The sequence below is a fragment of the Cyprinus carpio genome, chromosome B9 (genome assembly GCF_018340385.1).
Source record: "Cyprinus carpio isolate SPL01 chromosome B9, ASM1834038v1, whole genome shotgun sequence".
NCBI lineage: Eukaryota > Metazoa > Chordata > Actinopteri > Cypriniformes > Cyprinidae > Cyprinus > Cyprinus carpio.
In genome coordinates this window covers 23193924-23214534 of record NC_056605.1, presented here as the reverse complement: position 1 = coordinate 23214534, position 20611 = coordinate 23193924, and the positions used below count along the sequence as shown (strand labels likewise).

Here is a 20611-nt window from a genome sequence, read left to right as displayed (position 1 = left end):
TATATATATATATATATATATATATATATATATATATATATATATATATATATATATATAAACAGTTTTTAATTAGTTTAACAATTAATTCTCTACAGAATGCAGTTCAATACAATTTAAAAGGACACTTAGTATTATGACCCCTGTCATGTGTTCAGTTCTTCTGTAATGTCTGTGACTTGAATGTCTTGCCATGGGAAAATCTTGGATTTATGTCACTTTTTTTTTCATAATGGAACATTTTATTATTCATTAATATTGAGGATAAAGGATACTGCTGATGGTATTTATCTGTTTAGCTTAGAGATGTGAACTATATTTTTCTGTCTTTTGTTTCAATGTACAAATAAATAAATAAAGTTTAGAATAACCCAAATGTGTTAAGGAGATTGTTGGATCATGTGTATCTGTGCATTTATTGTGACAAAAATGTGTCTTTTTAGTGTAGTGTGAAGTCTGTCGCCCTCCAGTGGCAATAAACACTACATGCATGTAGAAATGTAAGTTCAGGTCAGTGTTTGACAATTAGTGATTATAAGCACAGGTAATTCCTTTTTATGTTGTATTATTGTAACATTTTCCAGCTATCATAGTTATATTTAGTACAACGTTAATTTATTGATTTTACATTTATTTACTCATTTTATTAAAAAAAAAAAAAAAAAACATGACCCTAACACTTGCACTCTCTATTCTATGTCTATTCAAACTACTTGTTTTCTTTTTATTTATTATAAAAATTACCATCTAGCGTTCTCTATTCTTTCTACTTGTTTTCTTTTTGTTTAGGTGTATTATTTAAAATGACCCTCTAAAACTATCTATTCTTTTGACTTTTCTGTTTATATAAAAAATGACCCTCTAACACTAGCGTTCTCTATTTTTTTCTATTCTTTTGACTTTTATTTAAAAAAAAAAAATGACCCTCTAACAATAGCGTTCTCTTTTCCTTTTCTGTTCTTTTGACTTTTCTATTTATAAAAATTGACCCTCTAGCACTTCTTGCTACATTTACTGTGTTAAACTAACGAGACTTATCACAGCATTTACATATTATTAGGTTGGCTTTTTGGTTTTGATTGCTTCTTTTGTGCTCATTTATAAGACGCTTTGGATAAAAGTGTCTGCTAAGTGACTAAATGTAAATGTAATGTAAATTTAATACAAATATGTAGTTTTCTAGCAATATCTGTTTTTTAAACACTGTTAGATTATTTTTTTTTAGAACCCCCCCCCCAAAAAAAAAAAAAATACAGACTTTTAACATTGGCCTTGCAACACATTTTTGATTGTGGCAAATGGATTACACATTACTCATGTAATGCATTACTTATTAAATCATTTGAGTGCCGTTATCCTGTAAAAAATCCGAGGGCAGGAAAATGAATGTGTTCTGACAGCAATATACATGGATATAACTAAACGCACAGAAAGCAAATTACAAAATGTGACAATGTTTGGATTGATTCCTAGCATGTAATAAAATTCACTCAAGCAGTTTTGACCATTATTTCACATTTAGTGGAGGTTCTTTAATATAATATTGATGCATAGTAAAATAATATGACATTCTGAAGAAGATAAAAGCCCTAGTTGGTGCTTTTCAGAGTAATTGTGGTTTCTCAGAGTCAAGGAAATAATTACAGACACTGTAAAAAGTTTGTACATGACTGAATTCAGTTTTTCTCCCACAGGATATAGGTATTGTTGCGAAATGCCATTCATTTCTCACAGAGAAAGTAGAATGCACTAAAAACAACAGATTTATGCCATTGTCATATGCCACACTGAAATTGCATGCTGTCCTTGTAGAGGTTTACCACCCAGAACTAACAGCAAGTCAGGCATATGGAGAAACATGGCTTCCTCGGTTTCCTCTGCCAGGTCACCACTATTCCGCTTCTCGCTAATAGTCTCCTGGGTGAGACAGGTTCCTTTCAGCTTAGTGTCTTTCACTGCAATACTTAAATCTGGTAAATACTTCTTTTTGTCCATTTGGAAAGTCTGGAGCTCAATACAGGGTTCTTGCAAAGTGGGGCGGGATGGTTGGCACTTGTTCTTAAATGGTCTTAGCTGGTTATAGATGTTGTGAGAGTTGGGTATTTTTCTTAAATAAATGGCGTTTGGTGATGTTGGCTGGAAACTCTGGCCTATGCCAATGCTGCAGTGATGAATCCGGCACAGAGAGGGGGATCCAGGCAACAATCCTAGCTTCTTCCAGGTTTTTGCTGTCAGGTTGAACCTCCACAAGCTGCTCTGAGGAGAGCTCTGGGTTTCCCCACCACCAAAGATGAGCATGCTGTCCTTAAACAATACAGCAGAGTGACCAACCAGCCTGGAAGGACCTGAACTGCAGAGTAAGAGATCATAGAAGTGGTAGTGTTTAAGTGCAGGTCTGAAGGGGGAATAATTCACTCAAAAACTACAATTTACTGAAAATGTAACCACCCTCAGGCCATCTATAATGTAGATGAGTTTGTTTGTTAATCAGAACAGATTTGGAGAAATTCAGCATCGCATCACTTGCTCACCAATGAATGGGTGCTGTCAGAATGAGCATTCAACTGATAAAAACATCACAATAATCCACAAATATTGTATGCAGTCCACAAACTGTGTGTTTGTAAGAAACCAATCCATCATTAAGGTGCTTTTAACTTCAAACCGCTGCTTCTGACAAAATTGAGTTCTCTATCAAAATGTTGCTTTCTCCAGTGAAAAGTCATCTTGTCTGAATCAGGAGAGAAACATGCACAAATCAAGCATCATTTAGTCTAAACAGTTCTAAACAAATATACTGATGGATTTTGATGTGAGAGGACAACAGGGGGTGGACTTTTTCACTGGAGGAAGTGCCATTAAGGATTATGAACTGGTATTTTGGCCAGATGTGCACTGAATGATTTGTTTCTTAAATACTTGTAGCGTTTTGCTTCAAAAAACATTAAAGGATGGACTGGAGTGGTGTGAATTACTTGTGGACAATTGTGATGTTTTTATCAGCTGTTTGCACTCACATTCTGACGGCACCCATTCACTGCAGAGGATCCACTGGTGAGCAAGAAATGTAATGCTACTTTTCCAATGAAGAAACAAATTCTGTCAAACCTGAAGACACTGCATAATGCTGTAAAGCAACCAACCACATTTTTTGTTTTTGTTTTAATGTGCCATTTAGGGATGAGTTAATCAGAAATATATGATATAACAATAACAGATTGGCACAAAAAACAGCTGTGTGAATATTCTGTTCTGCTTGGGTACATGTAGTTGGCTTCCTACTAATTACGTAAAACAAAACTCTGAAAACTTTGCAAAGTTGGGCCAAATCTATTGATTACTTATATGGCTTAAATCTATTGATTACTTATAATCAGAGTTTATGGCATGGATAGATAGATCACTGCTCACTGGAAATTGATGCAGCTCCAGGTTTGGCTGGTAGAACTCCAGCTCCACAGGTCCTTCTGTTCCCTCAGGCCCTGCAGGCCACCGTAAAGGTACATAGAGTCCTGGTATGTCATAGCTGAGTGACCATGTCTGGGACCAGGCCCACCTTGTACACTGCTTAGGAGCGACCACACCCTGGAATCTAACATGTAAAAGTATCATTATTTGGTAAGGTCATTTAGCAATATGTACAGTACATCATACAGAAATGAAAAAAATACTTTTCAAATAAATATTTAATCTTAGAAGATGTTTTATAAAAACCATAAATCCACTGCTATGTGATAAAACTCACCAAAATCAAATTTCCAGAATTCCTTTGTTGATCCTCTTATATCAATGTATCCACCGTAGACATACATAGATGACCCAAAAATGACAGCACTGTGCCCTTTTCTGTTTGCTGGTGTCACTCCCTACAAAAACAGTTCACTATAATAAAAGGATCACGTTTCAGCTGAAAAAAAAAGATGTTTACCTGTAAAGTTTCACTCCTTGTTTTCCAGTTAATCCAGCACTCTTTTACTGCAAAAAATAAAAAACTGAAGATGTGAATGAAAAAGTGGCATATTACAGTGTAGTAAAACACAATCTGTGTTCATGCAGCACAAGTGCTAGCTATATACATTTTTTTCCATTCAAGTTTTTAACTTAAATTCCAATAAAAAACAAACAAACAAAGAAACAAAAAAAAAAACACCCTTTTTTATTTTTCTAGTGGGCTCAGACATTTTGGAGCCCCACTGAACATGCATTGAATGAAAAAAAAAAAATTTAAATACCTGTATCAAACACCCAAAGAGGCATTATTGATTTAGTATAAGATGAATCTTGCATTCCTCCAAAGACATACAGAAGTCCCTAGAAAGAAAAATGGTAAATTCATCTACTCTTTTTGGTGCAAATGTTTTTTACTAAAGTAATATGTGGAAATAATCAAGTATATACTCTATGATATGACCCTTTTAAAAAGTATAACTTTTTGGCCATTTTTGTATATTTGTTGTGTATACTGACGTATATATACTTGCCATATGTGGAGGACTTGGAATGTAGTGCATGATTTGCATGGAATGAATGAATTGTGAATTTATAGCAATTACCTGATATGCTACCATTGTGTGCTCCTCCAGTTCTTCAGGTGCATCTTCACTATCACAGGGAAGCTCTGCCCACTTGTCACATACTGAAAATATATACATTTTCCATAAATTATCAGTGCAGCAGGAATCATACACTATGCAATAATGAGCACAAGTGTACAAAGAAGCAGGCTGCCGCAGATAAATAACAATGACTTACCCACATTATATTTCCAAAAATCTCTTAGCAAGCTTTTTTCTCTGCCACCTAGTACATAAACATGGCCTCTGTGGGCACAAGACACATGCTTGTAACGATCACATGGTGCAGGGCAGTGTTGAGGCACTGAGGTCCACAAACAAGCACCGCTCCCCTGGTTCATGCTCAGGCTCTGAGAGTCTCATGCATGGGCTAATCTCTGTGAAGAAAAGCATACATGAAATACATAGGGTCAGCTAATGAAGTCATGTTAACAATTCTTCCTAGAATAGTACAGAAACAGCAGATAAGAATATTGCAATGAAAGGAGATTTTATTGTGGAGTTAAGTAATACATTAGGTAAGAGCTGAGCAAATATTATTTAATTATTATTATTATTATTTTTCTTTACTTGACATACAGCCAAGTATGGTGACCCATACTCAGAATTTATGCTCTGCATTTAACCCATCCAAAGTTCACAAACACAGCAGTGAACACACACACACCGTGAACACACACCTGGAGCAGTGGGCAGTCATTTTATGCTGCGGCACCCGGGGAAAATATTAGACTAGAAAGCAAGTATTTCTAGTAAACAACACTGCAGATTTTGAACCATATAATTAAAAATGATTTTATACAGTACAGGACTAAAGTTATTATGGAAAAAATTACATTTAGACAAAATATTGCTATTTTGTCTATTTCCACAATAAAAACAGAGCAACAGAACGGACTAAATGACTCGACTAAATAAATGTTTTGACTTACTTTACAACTCACTCAGTTACTTTTTGCCATCTACTGTGTAATGTATATATACTGTATACACACACAGTATACATCATAAATGAATGCACCCCCCCTGAAACAACAAATTCAGCAATTCTTTAGAGATATAATTTTACAGTAAGTCTACTTGATCGATTACCAAAGCAGCATGTCAAAATTATTCAGAAAAATAAGATTTTCTTATTAAAGTGACTAAATGCTGTGTTGCAAAAAAGGAGTACATTCTTTTGAACCAAAACTTTTAAAAAGAAGCTTTTGACAATTGAAAGGGTTATATTAGTCCACTGAATCATTCCCAGACTTAATGCTGACAACAATAGAACCAATTGGGAGAGAACTGTCAGGAGACTTCCTGTTTAGCACAAAAGAGGACAATAGAACAACAGGAATACCAAATCATTGTTCTAAATGTGAAAATATAGCAAAAGTGACACAGACATTCAAAAACAATGGACTTGCGGCATGGCCCTTGAAATTATATGGCCTTCACTTTAAGCGTTCATTTAGTGGTGAGTGATTTGTTTTTTCTAGAGAAAGAGCAGGAGAAATACCAAACAAGTGTTTCAGAGCTGGCAAAAGCTATAAAAAGAGTGATTGTTTATCTCACAGAGTAAGATGCAACCTGCAGAAGTGACATGTATGGTAGGAATGGGTCACGATTTTCGAATATTCAATTAGTTGATTTAATTATAGAATATCGAATAGGTTTTGCGATTATTGTCTTAAAAACATTTCCCTGATACGGTGGTGACACATTCATGTGGCGCTGCCAATAATGCACCTAAAAGCTGTCAAAGACAACAGAAGAACACATTGTCTCATGTGCACACTGTAGACTTGCGTGGCATAAAAAAGACTTGCGTAGCATATAACGGTTACAGTAATTTGGAACGATGTCAAATAAGAGTTCTATGCGGACCACAAGCACCCTCGACTGGGCTAGGGGTGTGGCTGAATCTGTATTCAGAAAGGCATGGAAAACAACACGTTCTACAGAGCCACTAAAGGGACATGGTTAGCGGTAGCCTGTTACATTACAGTACATAACATTTCACTTGCCACATAAACAGAGTAAGGAGAGATGACTAATAGGACGATGGCGAATGATTTGCAGATCCTGAGCACCATTGACAAACATCTAATCTTGTCAAATGTGTGGTAAGTACTGCTGAGTGCTACTCCGTACCAGTGATCGCGAATCTCGAATGTGAAAGTAATAAACACGTGCACGTTCATAAGTGATTTCAATGCCCCGCATATTAATAACGGCCCCCTGATGCCCGCAGTTTATATACAGTGTAATTACCCAACAATATAATTGCGACAGAAAATAATGTAGTATATTTTTCCTCCCATCTCATATCTATTACATTTTTTTAAATGGAATGTCATAGACTTATGAGCAGTTGATTTATGCTAATCAATGGACTGTTATATTAATAAGTGCTGTAATTCGATTATGTTTATTATATTAATATGTTTCAGCACGTTACAATCATTATATGGCTTGAGTTAAGTTAGACTATCTTAACCCATTTCTAGGGTTTACAAAGAATGGTGTGAAAAGGGAAAAACATCCAGTATGCGGCAGGTGGGCGAAAATGCCTCGTTGATGCTAGAGGTCAGAGGAGAATGGGCCGACTGATTCAAGCTAATAGAAGAGCAACTTTGACTGAAATAACTCGTTACAACCGAGGTATGCAGCAAAGCATTTGTGAAGCCACAACACGCACAACCTTGAGGCGGATGGGCTACAACAGCAGAAGACCCCACCGGGTACCACTCATCTCCACTACAATTAGGAAAAAGAGGCTACAATTTGCACAAGCTCACCAAAATTGGACAGTTGAAGACTGGAAAAATGTTGCCTGGTCTGCTGAGTCTCGATTTCTGTTGAGACATTCAGATGGTAGAGTCAGAATTTGGCGTAAACAGAATGAGAACATGGATCCATCATGTCTTGTTACCACTGTGCAGGCTGGTGGGGGTGGTGTAATGGTGTGGGGGATGTTTTCTTGGCACACTTTAGGCCCCTTAGTGCCAATTGGGCATTGTTTAAATGCCACGGCCTACCTGAGCATTGTTTCTGACCATGTCCATCCCTTTATGACCACCATGTATCCATCCTCTGATGGCTACTTCCAGCAGGATAATGCACCATGTCACAAAGCTCGAATCATTTCAAATTGGTTTCTTGAACATGACAATGAGTTCACTGTACTAAAATGGCCCCCACAGTAACCAGATCTCAACCCAATAGAGCATCTTTGGGATGTGGTGGAACGGGAGCTTCGTGCCCTGGATGTGCATCCCCACAAATCTCCATCAACTGCAAGATGCTATCCTATCAATATGGGCCAACATTTCTAAAGAATGCTTTCAGCACTATTTCAGCACTATTGAATCAATGCCACGTAGAATTAAGGCAGTTCTGAAGGCGAAAGGGGGTCAAACACAGTATTAGTATGGTGTTCTTAATAATCCTTTAGGTGAGTGTATATCTCACAGATAAAATCAGAGACACATTATCAACAAGCTATCAAAAGAAATCGGGACAACAAGTTGAATTTAAAAATTAATCATCAAGAGACATTAAAAGCAATGGAAAAATAATGAGTTTTAAGCAAAGATTTAAAAATCTGTATTGAAGGAGCAGATCTAATATGAACTGGTACACTGTTCCAGAGTGTAGGTCCCAGACAGCAAAGGCACATTCACCTCTGATTAAGTCTGGGTCTGGGAACATTGAGCAATCTATGACTACTGGATCAAAGAGCTCCAGAAGGGTTATGTGGAGATAGAAGTTCAGATGGTGATGGTGATCATTAACAAACTTTGTGGGAATGCCACTAGGGGGACCAAATAATGTTTTTTGTTTTCTTTACGTTTTTAGATTGAGAAAATTGATGACATCCAGAACAAACAAAAATTTAATAAAAAAAATGTTAACAAAATTGGCTAATATACTTATTTTACAGATATTAATGGCATATATTTTTCTGTCTTTATTAAGGGTGTATTCACACCAGGAAAGTCCGCTAGTTCACTTGCTTTGGTCCGGACCAAATACAATGTTGACGCGAAGAAGTGCTGCAAGACAGTTCCGGCAGAGAGAGCATGCTCTTATGTGCGCTAGGGTGGGAATCTATCTCACGATTCCATTCGATTACGATTCAGAGGCCCACGATTCGATTCGATTACGATTAATGATGGATTGATCCATCACAATGCTGTCATACATCCTGTACATCTATTAGGGGTGGGAATCTTCAGGCACTTCACGATCCGATCAGATTCCGATTCTGGGAGTCACGATCCGATTCCAAAACGATTCTTGATCTACATTTTTTCCCCAATTAATTCTTCTGCTGTGCAAATACATCTTTAAAAATTTACATCTTAAACAAAATTCCAGTTATATGCTTTTTGTTTATAGTTGGAATCCCTGTATGTCAGTACTTCCATCTTAAAAATAGGGATGTGAATCTTCACTGGTTTCACAATTCAGTTCAATTACGATTATCATTATCAACTCAATATCACAATGCGTCACATTCTCAGTTTTCAATTTTACTGCACATGGCTACATTTTCATATAAATTTTATATAAAATTTATTTTGTGTCTAGCAACTGACTGGGATACAAATGTTAAAAATTAACTTTCCTTTTTTATTTTATATATATATATATATATATATATATATATATATATATATATATATATATATATATATATATATATATGTATCAGATCTGTGCATATGTGCAATATGTGTGTGTGTGTGTGTGTGTGTGTGTGTGTAGCAACTGACTGGGATACAAATGTTATTTCCTGTTGTTTACAGACAACAACAAAAAGATTTGCGGGATACCTGTACTAGCATGTTACTGTTGAAATCTGAATGTGTTATGGTTTGATATCTGTATAAGACATTCCTTCTTTAGCATAATTACACAAAGGTTTTTTTTTTTTGTTTGTTTGTTTTTTTTACAAATTTGAACTGTTTTGAAAATAAACCCCTTCCAACATGTCACACTACATAGGTTACACACTGTACACAACCACAATGTGACATGGTGCCATAATGAGGGAATCATCGTATTTACGGTACGAGTTTATTGTTTTACAGTAGTAAACATCCAGTAAACGTTATTTTACATACAGTATACAGTAATGCAAGGATAGTATACGTTACTTTTGTCGGCCAAATGTTTATTTATTTTTTAACTTTTAGTTTTACGTTGCTCACCACAGTATGATTTTTAACGTAAACGCCCAGAGCTGATCTTATAGCTACTCATTCGTATTTGTAATGGGCATATTAATGTAACGTTAACTAAGAAACATTGTTACCTAATCGCTTTACGGCAGTCGTTGAGTAGCTAGGCTGTTTACTTGCATCATAAGAAGTTTATATGTAACTTTTCGTGTTGAAGAAATTCTCGAACGTGTCACATGACTGCGAGGAAGAACTGCTTCAAAACTCGAAAGCAGCGAGCGGTTGTTGATAGCGGTCCTCAAAAAAGAAGCGCGAGAGTTTGTTACTTTTGCTGACTGCAATGTAACCATTTAGATTGCGTTGTTAGTAAATGTGGTATTAAATTATTGACTCCTTACCGCTCGAAATCGTCGTTGAATGTCTGGCCTCCCTTGATCTTCATCGAAAAGATAAGCGATGATGATGGGTTTAGCTGCCAGTGCCAGTATGAGAAGGAGGGGCGAAGAAGGATCATCTGTGGCTTTGCTTCTATTTCAAGGGTCTCTGACTGTAACTGAACACAACACAACGCACTCCCACTTTAAAACAAAACTCGGAACACTAAGTCCTAGTCTTTGTTTATATTCAGAGCTGGCAGATCACTTACAAATTGCAGTCCGTTACTGATTCCAAATTAACGTTATACATAATACAAAAATAAGTTAGTAAAAGGGGCGTAAATCGCGGACCCCCACAAATCAGAATATCTTAGAAAGAAAATAAGGAAAAACAAAGAAAATATATTTAATTTGTTGTTATTAACAACATAAAGTGAATTAAGCATTACACTAATTAAAGGTTTCCCAAACTGGGGTGTGTGAAGGACCTGAGTTTAATGAAAAGCTAATAATTAATTCAATTATAAAAATATAACATTAAAATAAATCCTTTTAAAATAAACATCAATCAAAATAAAACACTTCAAAATTAAACTTTGTTTATCTGGATGTCAGGTAAGGAAGATTTAAAACATGAAAAAGAGTGAGGGAGAATCAATTCATTATTTATGAATAATTAATTGCTATGATTATATGTAATCGAGTAATCAATAAAAAAAGTAGGCTAACTGTAGTCTGATTTTAAGTATTTTAAAATGTAATTTAATCTAATTACAAGTACTTCATTTTTGGAATCTGATTACGTAATCAAGATTACATGTACTTATTTCCTACCCAGCTCTTTTGATTTTATAGGCCTAGTAGGCTATTATCATATTTATATTTTACATATAATTGAACTTGTAAAATTGCTGAAAACATTAAAGATGGTATGTTATCAGCACTTACTGGATATAGGAGGTACTTAATACTGCTTTTTCGAAAAACTCTGAATATACAACGGCATGAGTTTTAAACAGGACACATTCCTCATAAGAGAATTCACTGATGTTTGTAAGTGCTGACTACAAGTACTGACAATGCACTCAGTGAACCTTATGATGTCCATTTTCAGCTGAGGGATTTTTCAATATAGTTACTTTAACCAGCAGTGTTAAAAAAGTACCACTAACCTTCTATCACATGTCTTTGGCCCTACAAGAGGAAACTATGTTTTAGGTTATGTCTTCCTACTGAGTTTCTGTTTCCTTGCTAGCAGTTACTCCAGAAATGAGAGAACATGCAGAAAAGTAAATACAAACATGTTGAAACTTGCCGTGTGTGAGTACAGTAGGTTTCATTTATCACATGCTATTTCAGTAAGACGGTGGTGTAGTAGTAGCCACACAATTACTCAACATCCAAGAGACCTTGGCTAAAATGCAGATGTTTTCTTGCTTATACTATGCCTATATATACAGAGGGTCATCCACCTGGCCCTCTAAATCTTGCATAATAAAGACACATGTCATAATGCTGTTCACTGATTTCCGTTCTTCATTCAACACCATCATACTTAAGACACTTATCAGAAAACGCTCCATACTTAGACTTAATACCCCACTCTGTAACTGGATCCTTGACTCCCTGACTAACAGATTCAAAGCACTTAGTCTCCATGAGCAAACCTCATACTCTCACAACACTAGAACTCTTCAAAACTGTGTTTTTAGCCTTTAATTAAACAGGTGAGAGGTTGTGACATAACTTAGGCCGTGCTGCAGAGCCAACAATTTCATAATGTAAAACAAAAGAAATGATTGTTGGCTTTAGGAAGTCCTCTCCAGCTTCAGTCTCCTCAGAAGACTTCTCCTGTAAGCAGAACACCTCCTTACAAGACAAGCTCAACAAGTACTTCATTTTCAGTGGAGACTCAAAAAGACTGGTATGCTGTTTATAAAGTGTCTGAATTTGATATTGTTACTTGTCTGTATATGAAATTGTTAATCAGTTTTGGTTCTAATTCAGTCATTAATTCTGATTTATTTATTTGATGTTCAACAATAGGGGGCATTAGCCTACTAATTTAGGATACAACACTTTTTCTTACACACTATATAGGTCTTTATAAATGAAAATATCTGTCTTTACATTTTTGGAAGTGGGAGTCTTCATGCCAAAGGGTCCCTCATGTCTGGGAGTCTTTGGCATAAAGGTTTGAAACCCATATTATTAGATAATAATAATAATAATAATAATAATAATAAAGAGGCACTTAAGATCTGATCATACAGTTTAACAGTTTTTTGTTGTTTCTGTTACTTTGTAGTCTAAATGTTACCACTGAGGTAAATCATGCATGAAGATTGTAAACTTGTGTATGTATGATTAGAATTGGCTCTTGTGAATACAGTATTTTCCCTTTAAAGTCATAATATACATATTACATCATAAAATAGGATATGAGATCATATCCGTTCATCCCTCACCCAGCGGGCGGAGTCTTTGGGTAGCGACATCATATCCGGTTCATTTGCATGTCCTGAGGGTGGGGTATATGGCAGCAACGACAGCTTCAGAGAAACTACAGGGTGTATGAGTCTGAACAGGCGATTAATGCGTTCCACAAGATAACACAAGAGACTGTGGAGGACAAAGTCTCCGAGAGGTAGTGTGTCTTTATGTATGTCCCCGTTTATTCATTGTTTTGTTTGTTTATGGATTTTTTAAATGATCCCTTCCAGCTCGAGCTTTTTGTTACTGGTCGACAGGCAGTTATTACATGTCCCTGTGTGCATATTTTACTCTGAGAAAAATGTCAGGTGAATGAGACTTACAACCGTGATAATTATTTCGCTGTAGGGGTTAGTTTGACCCAGCTGACGGCTGATCACGAGAGACGGGCGTTTCTGCGGATGTTGCGCGTGTTTGGTCGATGTGGAGGTTTATTTTCAGAGCCTCAACGTGGATGTGCTGCTTATGGAGTCTATGTGTATGAAGCAGAGATATTAGGCACTTTTGCATGTTTCCCTTGAATTGTTTAGCTTTTTCAACAATCAAGTTAATGTGAAAATTAGGTGCTAATACTTCAGGAAATATTGCTCATTAACCTTACTGGGGTCAATTAAACATTAGCCTATGACCTTATTTTCTATTCGGTTTCTCAAGACCCTGTTACAAGAAGTGGGGCATGCCCAAGTGTCTTTTAAACACACACACACACACACACACACTGTAAATATATATATTTATATATATATATATATATATATATATATATATATATATATATATATATATATATATATATATATATATATATATATACACACATACATACATAGTTGATTTTGATTGCGTCCATTGTCCTCATTTGTTAGTGGCTTTGGATAAAAGCGTCTGCTAAATGACTAACTGTAAGTGTGTGTGTGTATGTATGTATGTATATATATATATATATATATATATATATATATATATATATATATATATATATATATATATATATATATATATATATATATATATATAAACTGTGTTTTTGTTGAAACCTTTATTTATTTTAAAGGAAATTATACTAAATGAAGCTGTCATTCAGGAGGGTTTGATATTTGGGACAAAATATTAGTTTGTGGTTATTGATAAACTTGTATTTCCTAAAAAATACAGAAAACTATTATAGGCAGCATGATTGCATGGTTGAACTTGGTAAATGTTGATTTGTGGGTTTTTAGTTCCTGTTGGATACAGTTGAGAACTTTTGATGTGGGCCAGTAGATTTTTTTTTTTTTTTTGGATAATAAATTATATTTTTTGGGACGCCACTGTGTACTGTATTCCTGAAATGTGCCACTTTTCTTCCGTTTGTGTGGGAAGAGTTGTTTATTTTACTTTTATACTCATCCTCAGGAACTTCTGAGCCTTACTTCTGTATATTCACCTAATAATATGTAATTATAAATTACACACTGGTAAAAATGGAGCAAATGAAGGCACTATAGTATGTAGGCCCTACACTTCTCATTTTTTTTAACATGCATCTCAACTGGTTCCCATTATATTTACACAATAAAATCCAGCTTTGAAATCATTTTACTTGTACAACCCATTATAGTTTATATTTAGTTATCCATCTTGTTTTTGACCAAGTTTGTAAAGATGTACTTTTCTATCTCATTTAGTAGTTTGAAATAAGAATTCAGATGTCCTTGTATCCAGCATACATTTTAACCTTGAAAGCATGCCTGCATATAGGTTTGAGCACAATCTGTTATGTCAGTACTTTGGTTAGGTTTGTTTTTGTTTCATATTCTGAGGTGTCACTTTTTTCCCTCGTTGTCTCTAAGATGTTTGGGTGTAATCTCACTGCCAGTAGAGACTGGGCCCTTATCACCTTAAGCATGGGAGTTATGAAGTCATTGCATTGCACATTTTTATCTCATTATATAAATAGTATCATATACAGTACCGTATTTTCAAGAGACCATGTAAAAATCCTTGTGCAGTGCAATACATTAAAATAACAATTTCCAATTAGTATGATGGAGCCTGTGCAACAGTTTGTATGTCTTTTAGGTGGTTGGTATTTGAATTGTCTAGTTTGTCATGAAAACAAGCAGGCCTCTGGGTTCCACACACTAATGACCTGTCCCAAACTTGTACCATTTAATTTGTTTGCTGTATTCTGTTCCAGACAAGTGTGACTTGGGCATTGCTTTAAGTTTAGCTAGCTCTGTAGTTCCTATTTACTAGTTAGATTCTTTTTAGTGTTGATTTGGTGTTTGTATTCATCTAGTGGGTACTTGAGTGGGTTTCATAAGATTTTTGCAAATATTTGCAAAAGTTCCCTGTATCTTATCATTAAAATCTATACACATGAATATGTGTTTACTTGTAGGTGGGGGACATTTCATACTTGTTGAGCTCTCTGGTCTTTTTTTTATTGTGCAAATTACTTGAATTTTATATCTAGATTTCTTTTATTAACACATTTACCATTAGGTCTTTTTTCAGGTAGAGTATCTCTGATGGCCCCCTGATTCCTGACTTGAAAAAAATAGGCCTGCCTGACAAACATGCTCAAGTGTCAGTTTAAAAAGAGGTGGTGTCATTGTAAAAATTGCCACTTTAATAATATAGATAATGAATCAAAATGGAGCACACATCTGCTTTTGTGTTGATGAAGGGGAACTATAGGCTCACCTTTGAGGTTTTTGGGGACAAACAAGGTTGGGAAAGACTAGATTAGAATGCCTGTAGAATAAGCATACATGCTGAATAGTGAATAGTCATTGTTTATTCAGTAATCTCCTGGTCAGATGCTTTTTCAGTGTTCTTCAACAAAATATGCATCTATAACAGTGAAGTCCTGTGTCTCTGCTCAGTTTATTATAGGATTAAGTTTTAAACTTAATAGGATTAAACCTAATTCTAGAAGATTGAGCAAACATTCCCAATATCTCAGTCATAAAGTGCTCCAGATATAACTATGCTGACCATGACGGTGTAGAATTTCATCAAATTACTGAGAAAATATGGGTAGAAATGTTGAATCATTCATATTATGCCTGTCTTTTTTTATTGTATGAGGTATACATTGTTTCATTGTCATATTGTATTGAAATACCCTGTTTGCACATCTATGGGGCTGGGTGTTGTTGCCAAATACCTCGCAATACTCTATATTTGGGGTTGGCAAGGATTTTATTATTATTATTATTATTATTATTTTTTTTTACATTTTTGAAAAGTTATGCTAATCAAGGCTTAATTTTATTTGTTTTAAAAATACAGTAATATTGTCAAATTATGTTGATTATGTGTATGATTATATGCTAATTTGTGCTCAAGAAACATTTAGCATACAATTAACATATATACATATGAATGGAAAAAAAACACTTACTGACTGATATTAATTTAACTAACTGATACTAACTTTTTGAATAGTAGTGTATTGGTATATTCAAATGTGTATTTGTCAATAGCACTATTAATTTCTTATTCATGTGTAAAATTCTCACTTCAGTGTTTTAGAGTCCTTTTCCCCTGAAAAATCTAATCTGTGATAGTCATTGCACTCTGAGATGAATAAGGGTACTTTTTGAAGAAACACGCACATTAACCTAGCCAAGATTATGAATGCCAACAGTTTCCATTAGATTTGTTTCTCTTTTGCCAGACCATGTGATCTGACTGAAAAAGAAAAAAAAAAAAAAAAAGCAACAGCCCTTGAATAAAGGGCAAGTTCTGCTTTTTCTTACAGGCCATCTCATACCAGTGTCATTAATACGTATGTTCTGTGCACTTCCTCATAGGCGAGAAGTGCTGATTTGCTACATGCCCCAACAAGATAGCATATTCAGACCACAAAATGTTACATTTTTGAGACCTTTGATTTGCGACAACACCCTTTTTCTTATAGAAACTTTTATGGGCATAATGCAATGACATCTGTCACCATTCACTTCATAATTCATTATTCTTATGTAATCTGGATTACAGAGGGTCATGACCTAGTCATACGAGTGGGGAATGTGCAGCCAGAAGTTAGTTCAATTTGTTTCTTGGTTTTGACTTTTAGTGCTCCTAAACGCTTGAAATGTTTCTCTTGCCCTGCATACCCCTTGAGAGCCCACAGTGGAGTCTGTGTCTCTGGGTATGTGATTAAAAGGGTTTGAGATAAACAGAGAAGGGTCTGCACTGTGAAGTCCGTCTTTTATGGGATGTATGATAGGGGTAAAATATTTTGTTCATCAGCTACATGAAGCTATACATGCCTTTGCCAGTGGTTTTAAAACTCTTTGCTGCTTTCTTCTTTAAACTTTATATATTATTGCTTATAATTAGAGGTCGACCAGTAATGAATATTGCCCATAATTAGATTTTTTTTTTTTTTTTATATAATCTCATTTACCGCTGAATGCCTTTCAGCGTTTGCTCATTAACAATACCCTAAGTATAACATTAATTTATCAATTGTCACTGTTTTCTAAAATTCCTGTTCACAGATGGATTGCATAAGGTTTTATCTGTAATTTATTTGAATGGAAAATTTGTTATGTCTGCCTAGCAGAGATTATTTTCCCTCCCTGTAAATTAAATGGAGAGATACTTGACTTATTTCACTTGCTCTGAAAAATGTTTTTTCGCAGTGCTGTTGAAATAAATTCCACCTTTCAGGATTAGCAGCATGTTAGAAATGTTTTGATGTGGAAGAAAATAGGGCAAGATATAAAATGTTCACATTTTTGCTGCTTTTCAGATGGAAAATGCCATTGCTACTTTCACTTGTTTATTCATATAATTAAAATACTCTTCAGTGGCTATGGGTAAAGAGATTGTCCATTCCTGGTTTGGGTAACAACATGGCTGTAGGGTGAATGAAGCCTCTGTGTCCCAGCTCTAGATGGTTAGTATTCAGCAGAGATGCTCACCTTGAGTGTGAGAGAGAAACAAGCTCTTCAGATGACAGATCCTTTGCTTTGTTGCACAGACTAAGCATGTTTTTTGTAGTTTATTCATAACTGATCAAATTTGCCATTTCATATCGGCAATCTTGTTTGAGGAATTTCTTTACGTTTGTACCTCTGAAAAGAAACATTATTTTAAACCTGATGAATGTATAACTGTCCACGCAAGCTTTTGGAGCCATTCTAGTTCCTAAAATGCTCTTTTATTCATGTTCTTTCACGCAAAGAAGTATGGCAATGTTTTTCTATAATTTTGTTTGTGGAATGAAAGAAGAGATGATAAAAGATGACCCTATAGAGTCCAGGTATTTATGCAAGCCAAGACTTGTAAAAATAGCCTATTCTCTTTTCTGGCTTGCTTTTGTCTGTTACTGATTAAAAAACAGATCAGGCTCTTCCCTAAATATGTCGACGTGGTGCTAATTTGGGAGACATAGGTTTAATTCTGATACAAAAAGGTAAGAGTGGTTGCTGTGAATGCAATATGTCGATACAGCCTTCTGCACATGTGTCTTAGGCACTGAGGAGTCACTTATCTCATAAACCCTTTTTTTTTCTTTTCTTTTTTTTCTCCTCCACTCTTCATCCTTAGTGTGCAGGTCTGTTTATGTCTGTAATATATAGTCAGAGTTCTTGGTTGGGCAGGCATGTTTACAGGAAAGTAAGTGGTGCAATTTGTGTAATGAACTTAAAACTTTCTCTTTCTATAACACACCACCCATATCTGTTCATATACCAACCCAAGATCATTGGAAAAGTTGTGGCCACATTTCTTCAAAATGATAGCTTTTTGCATGTTTCACAACACTTTCAACTTAAAATGTCCAGTGAGTGGTGCTAAAAGTGCATTCAGTTTTATCTGAAAAAGTTGAACATGAATATGGCAGCTTTTTATGTTGGTTTTTGTACATCACAGCAGGTCTGAAATAAAATGTCTAAATAAAATGCTCTATTAAAAAATAAATTCTGTCCAAAAACTGATATAGTTTTAAAAAACAAGCAAAAATGAAATAAAAATGCATTTCTCTTAAAATGCAGTGAAGGTGGACATAATTTTCTATAGGTGTTGCTTAATTAAAATAGATGTAAGGGAAACAGGTCAATTTAGCTCAAAGGGAATCGTTTAAGATTTTTAAGGGAATTTGAACAGAATCACTGTTTCACGGCTGATCACTGAAACGGCCAGCGATTCACTGAACGAGCCGTTTAACATCAAATCTGCGCTGGATATTAATATCCAAAGTATAGTGAAAACACTATTAATTAGCACAGTAACAAGATCGGCAGTTTAAGACATTAACTTGTGAGCACCAAACACAAGATACTTCTCTTTTCAATATAAATAAGGCTTTATTAGATAAATCTAAGACATATAAACTAATCTAACACATAAGCACCCGCACTCACACATTCACGCAAGTTGCAGGAGGATAGAACGTTAGGAAAGAATGAGTTTAAGAGAATGAAAATGTGAAATCCCAAGTTTACAGCAATACGTGAAATTGAATAGACATGAACAAACATCAATCACTTAATTAACCCTCGCATTGAGTTCATCAATTAGGTTAAAATTATATTAGATAACACCAGTACAGATCAGAGTCTGGAGGTACGTTACTTGTGATGCCTGTGTAACGGGGTTCCCTTTGTTGTCGCTGAAAAGGGGGTTTCCCGAGGTTGCTGATTGGCTGGAAGTTCAGTAGTCGTTGAAGTGACGTCTTGGGAAGCCCGTGGTTGGGCGTAGGCTGAAGATGCGGAGCTGTGGGCTGGTTGAAGTTTCAGACGGGCACGCGAGGTCAGACTCGGAGACACGGTGTTACAAAACTTAACTCAGAACACGAACTCTCAAACGGAAAAGAAAAGAAACTAACGTAAAAGAACAGAAGTAAAGTTTGACGAGACTGGGTGGTGTTTCTTCTCATCGTGGCTAAGCAGCAGCAGGCGTGCAGGCCGAAGCACGCTGGAACGGCGCTCGAAGAACGCTAAAAGTGATGACAAAGCATGACTAAAAGCCGGCTAAAAGCCGGCATGACTGATAGCAAAAGCTAAACGCAAGCTCAAAGCTAAAAGCATGACTAAAAGCTTAAACTACAAGCAAAGCTAAAAGCAAAATTTGATGGTGTCCTGAGTATTTAAACTGGCCTTTTGGCCACATCTCAAATGTTGTCTTGACCAATTAGATATTGTCTTTTCTCGGGGGTGTTGCATTGTTTGTCCCACCCATTCATAAATCATATGTTATCTTATCAAGCACGTGGTCCGAATTTTCCCGCTCTTGCAGGGTATAATTTGGACATGATTCCTATAACAAGAATATGATACATTTGACAAATAACTGATGGTCAGAAACGTTTCAAGCAAGAAGATTCGAACACACACATACTAAACATGAATATGATCCCTTAAGCTATTCAAGAGTTATTTAAAAAGACATACACAATAAGTGATTAGAAACATTAAAGTCAAATGTGTGAGTTACAGGTATAAAATGGAGTTAAGCAATGGACTGATATCCATTTAGAAGTCTTTTTTGAGTTAATTTTGGTGCATATATGCATTGGAAGGCATTCTCTGTGCCATTCTGGGGAGTAAGGATACGTCCTGTGAAGACCAGAGGGGTTAACAGGTCTCCTTAGGAATTTCAGTCTGGTTCTGCTAGGTGGGGGGAAGTCAATCCAACGATCTTGTTTACTCTCATGGCTTTACATGTGAGGGTCAGACTGTCCATCTCTTCGATTACTTGCCCCAAATTAGACAATCTCTTCTTCGAATTGAAATTGTCAATAATTGTTCTAATGGTGTTAATGTTGAAAGCTGTTCTGTGAAAGAGTTGGTTGGTTATCAGACTGTGGTGCTAGGAGTTGATTTACAACATCCTGCCTTTCTGTGGAATTCGGCTCATGTTTCAACCAGGCTCCCGATCGAATCTTTAATTTGTCTGGTTCACGCTACATAGATTTAAATCATTGTATATTTTAGGACCAAAAGAATCACATTTTCCTTGAGTTGGTCTACTAGCGTTATTGCACCCTTCT

General features: G+C 35.6%; 2 protein-coding genes across 6 annotated transcripts in view; one reads left to right on the top strand and one right to left on the bottom strand.

Annotated features, from left to right (window-relative positions):
* The window catches only part of ralba (v-ral simian leukemia viral oncogene homolog Ba (ras related)), a 90445-nt gene that overhangs the window by 59685 nt on the left and 10149 nt on the right, over positions 1–20611 (top strand). Inside the window, exon 1 of one of the 3 annotated variants that reach the window (XM_019110496.2) lies at positions 12617–12772. The exons of 1 other annotated variant lie outside the window; for it this stretch is intronic. The gene's annotated coding sequence lies outside the window, so the exon portion shown is untranslated. Of the gene's footprint in view, positions 1–12616; positions 12788–20611 lie in introns of those variants that run through there. One more of the 3 variants, XM_019110497.2, reaches the window with a different exon arrangement.
* si:dkey-3d4.3 (actin-fragmin kinase) lies at positions 1511–10363 on the bottom strand. 3 transcript variants are annotated; one of them, XM_042731631.1, is made up of 9 exons: positions 10147–10354; positions 7361–7417; positions 4753–4951; positions 4554–4636; positions 4233–4311; positions 3929–3975; positions 3746–3866; positions 3412–3592; positions 1511–2350 (listed from the first exon to the last, which is right to left on the bottom strand). In XM_042731631.1, the coding sequence occupies exons 3-9, from the start codon at positions 4913–4915 to the stop codon at positions 1765–1767; spliced, it is 1260 nt and encodes a 419-aa protein (XP_042587565.1). In that variant the 5' UTR covers positions 4916–4951; positions 7361–7417; positions 10147–10354; the 3' UTR covers positions 1511–1764. The 3 variants fall into 3 exon arrangements, 2 of the variants coding, with proteins under 2 accessions (XP_042587565.1, XP_018966040.1); XR_002019003.2 differs by lacking the exon at positions 7361–7417 and having other exon boundaries at positions 3746–3882; positions 10147–10363; XM_019110495.2 differs by lacking the exon at positions 7361–7417 and having other exon boundaries at positions 10147–10353.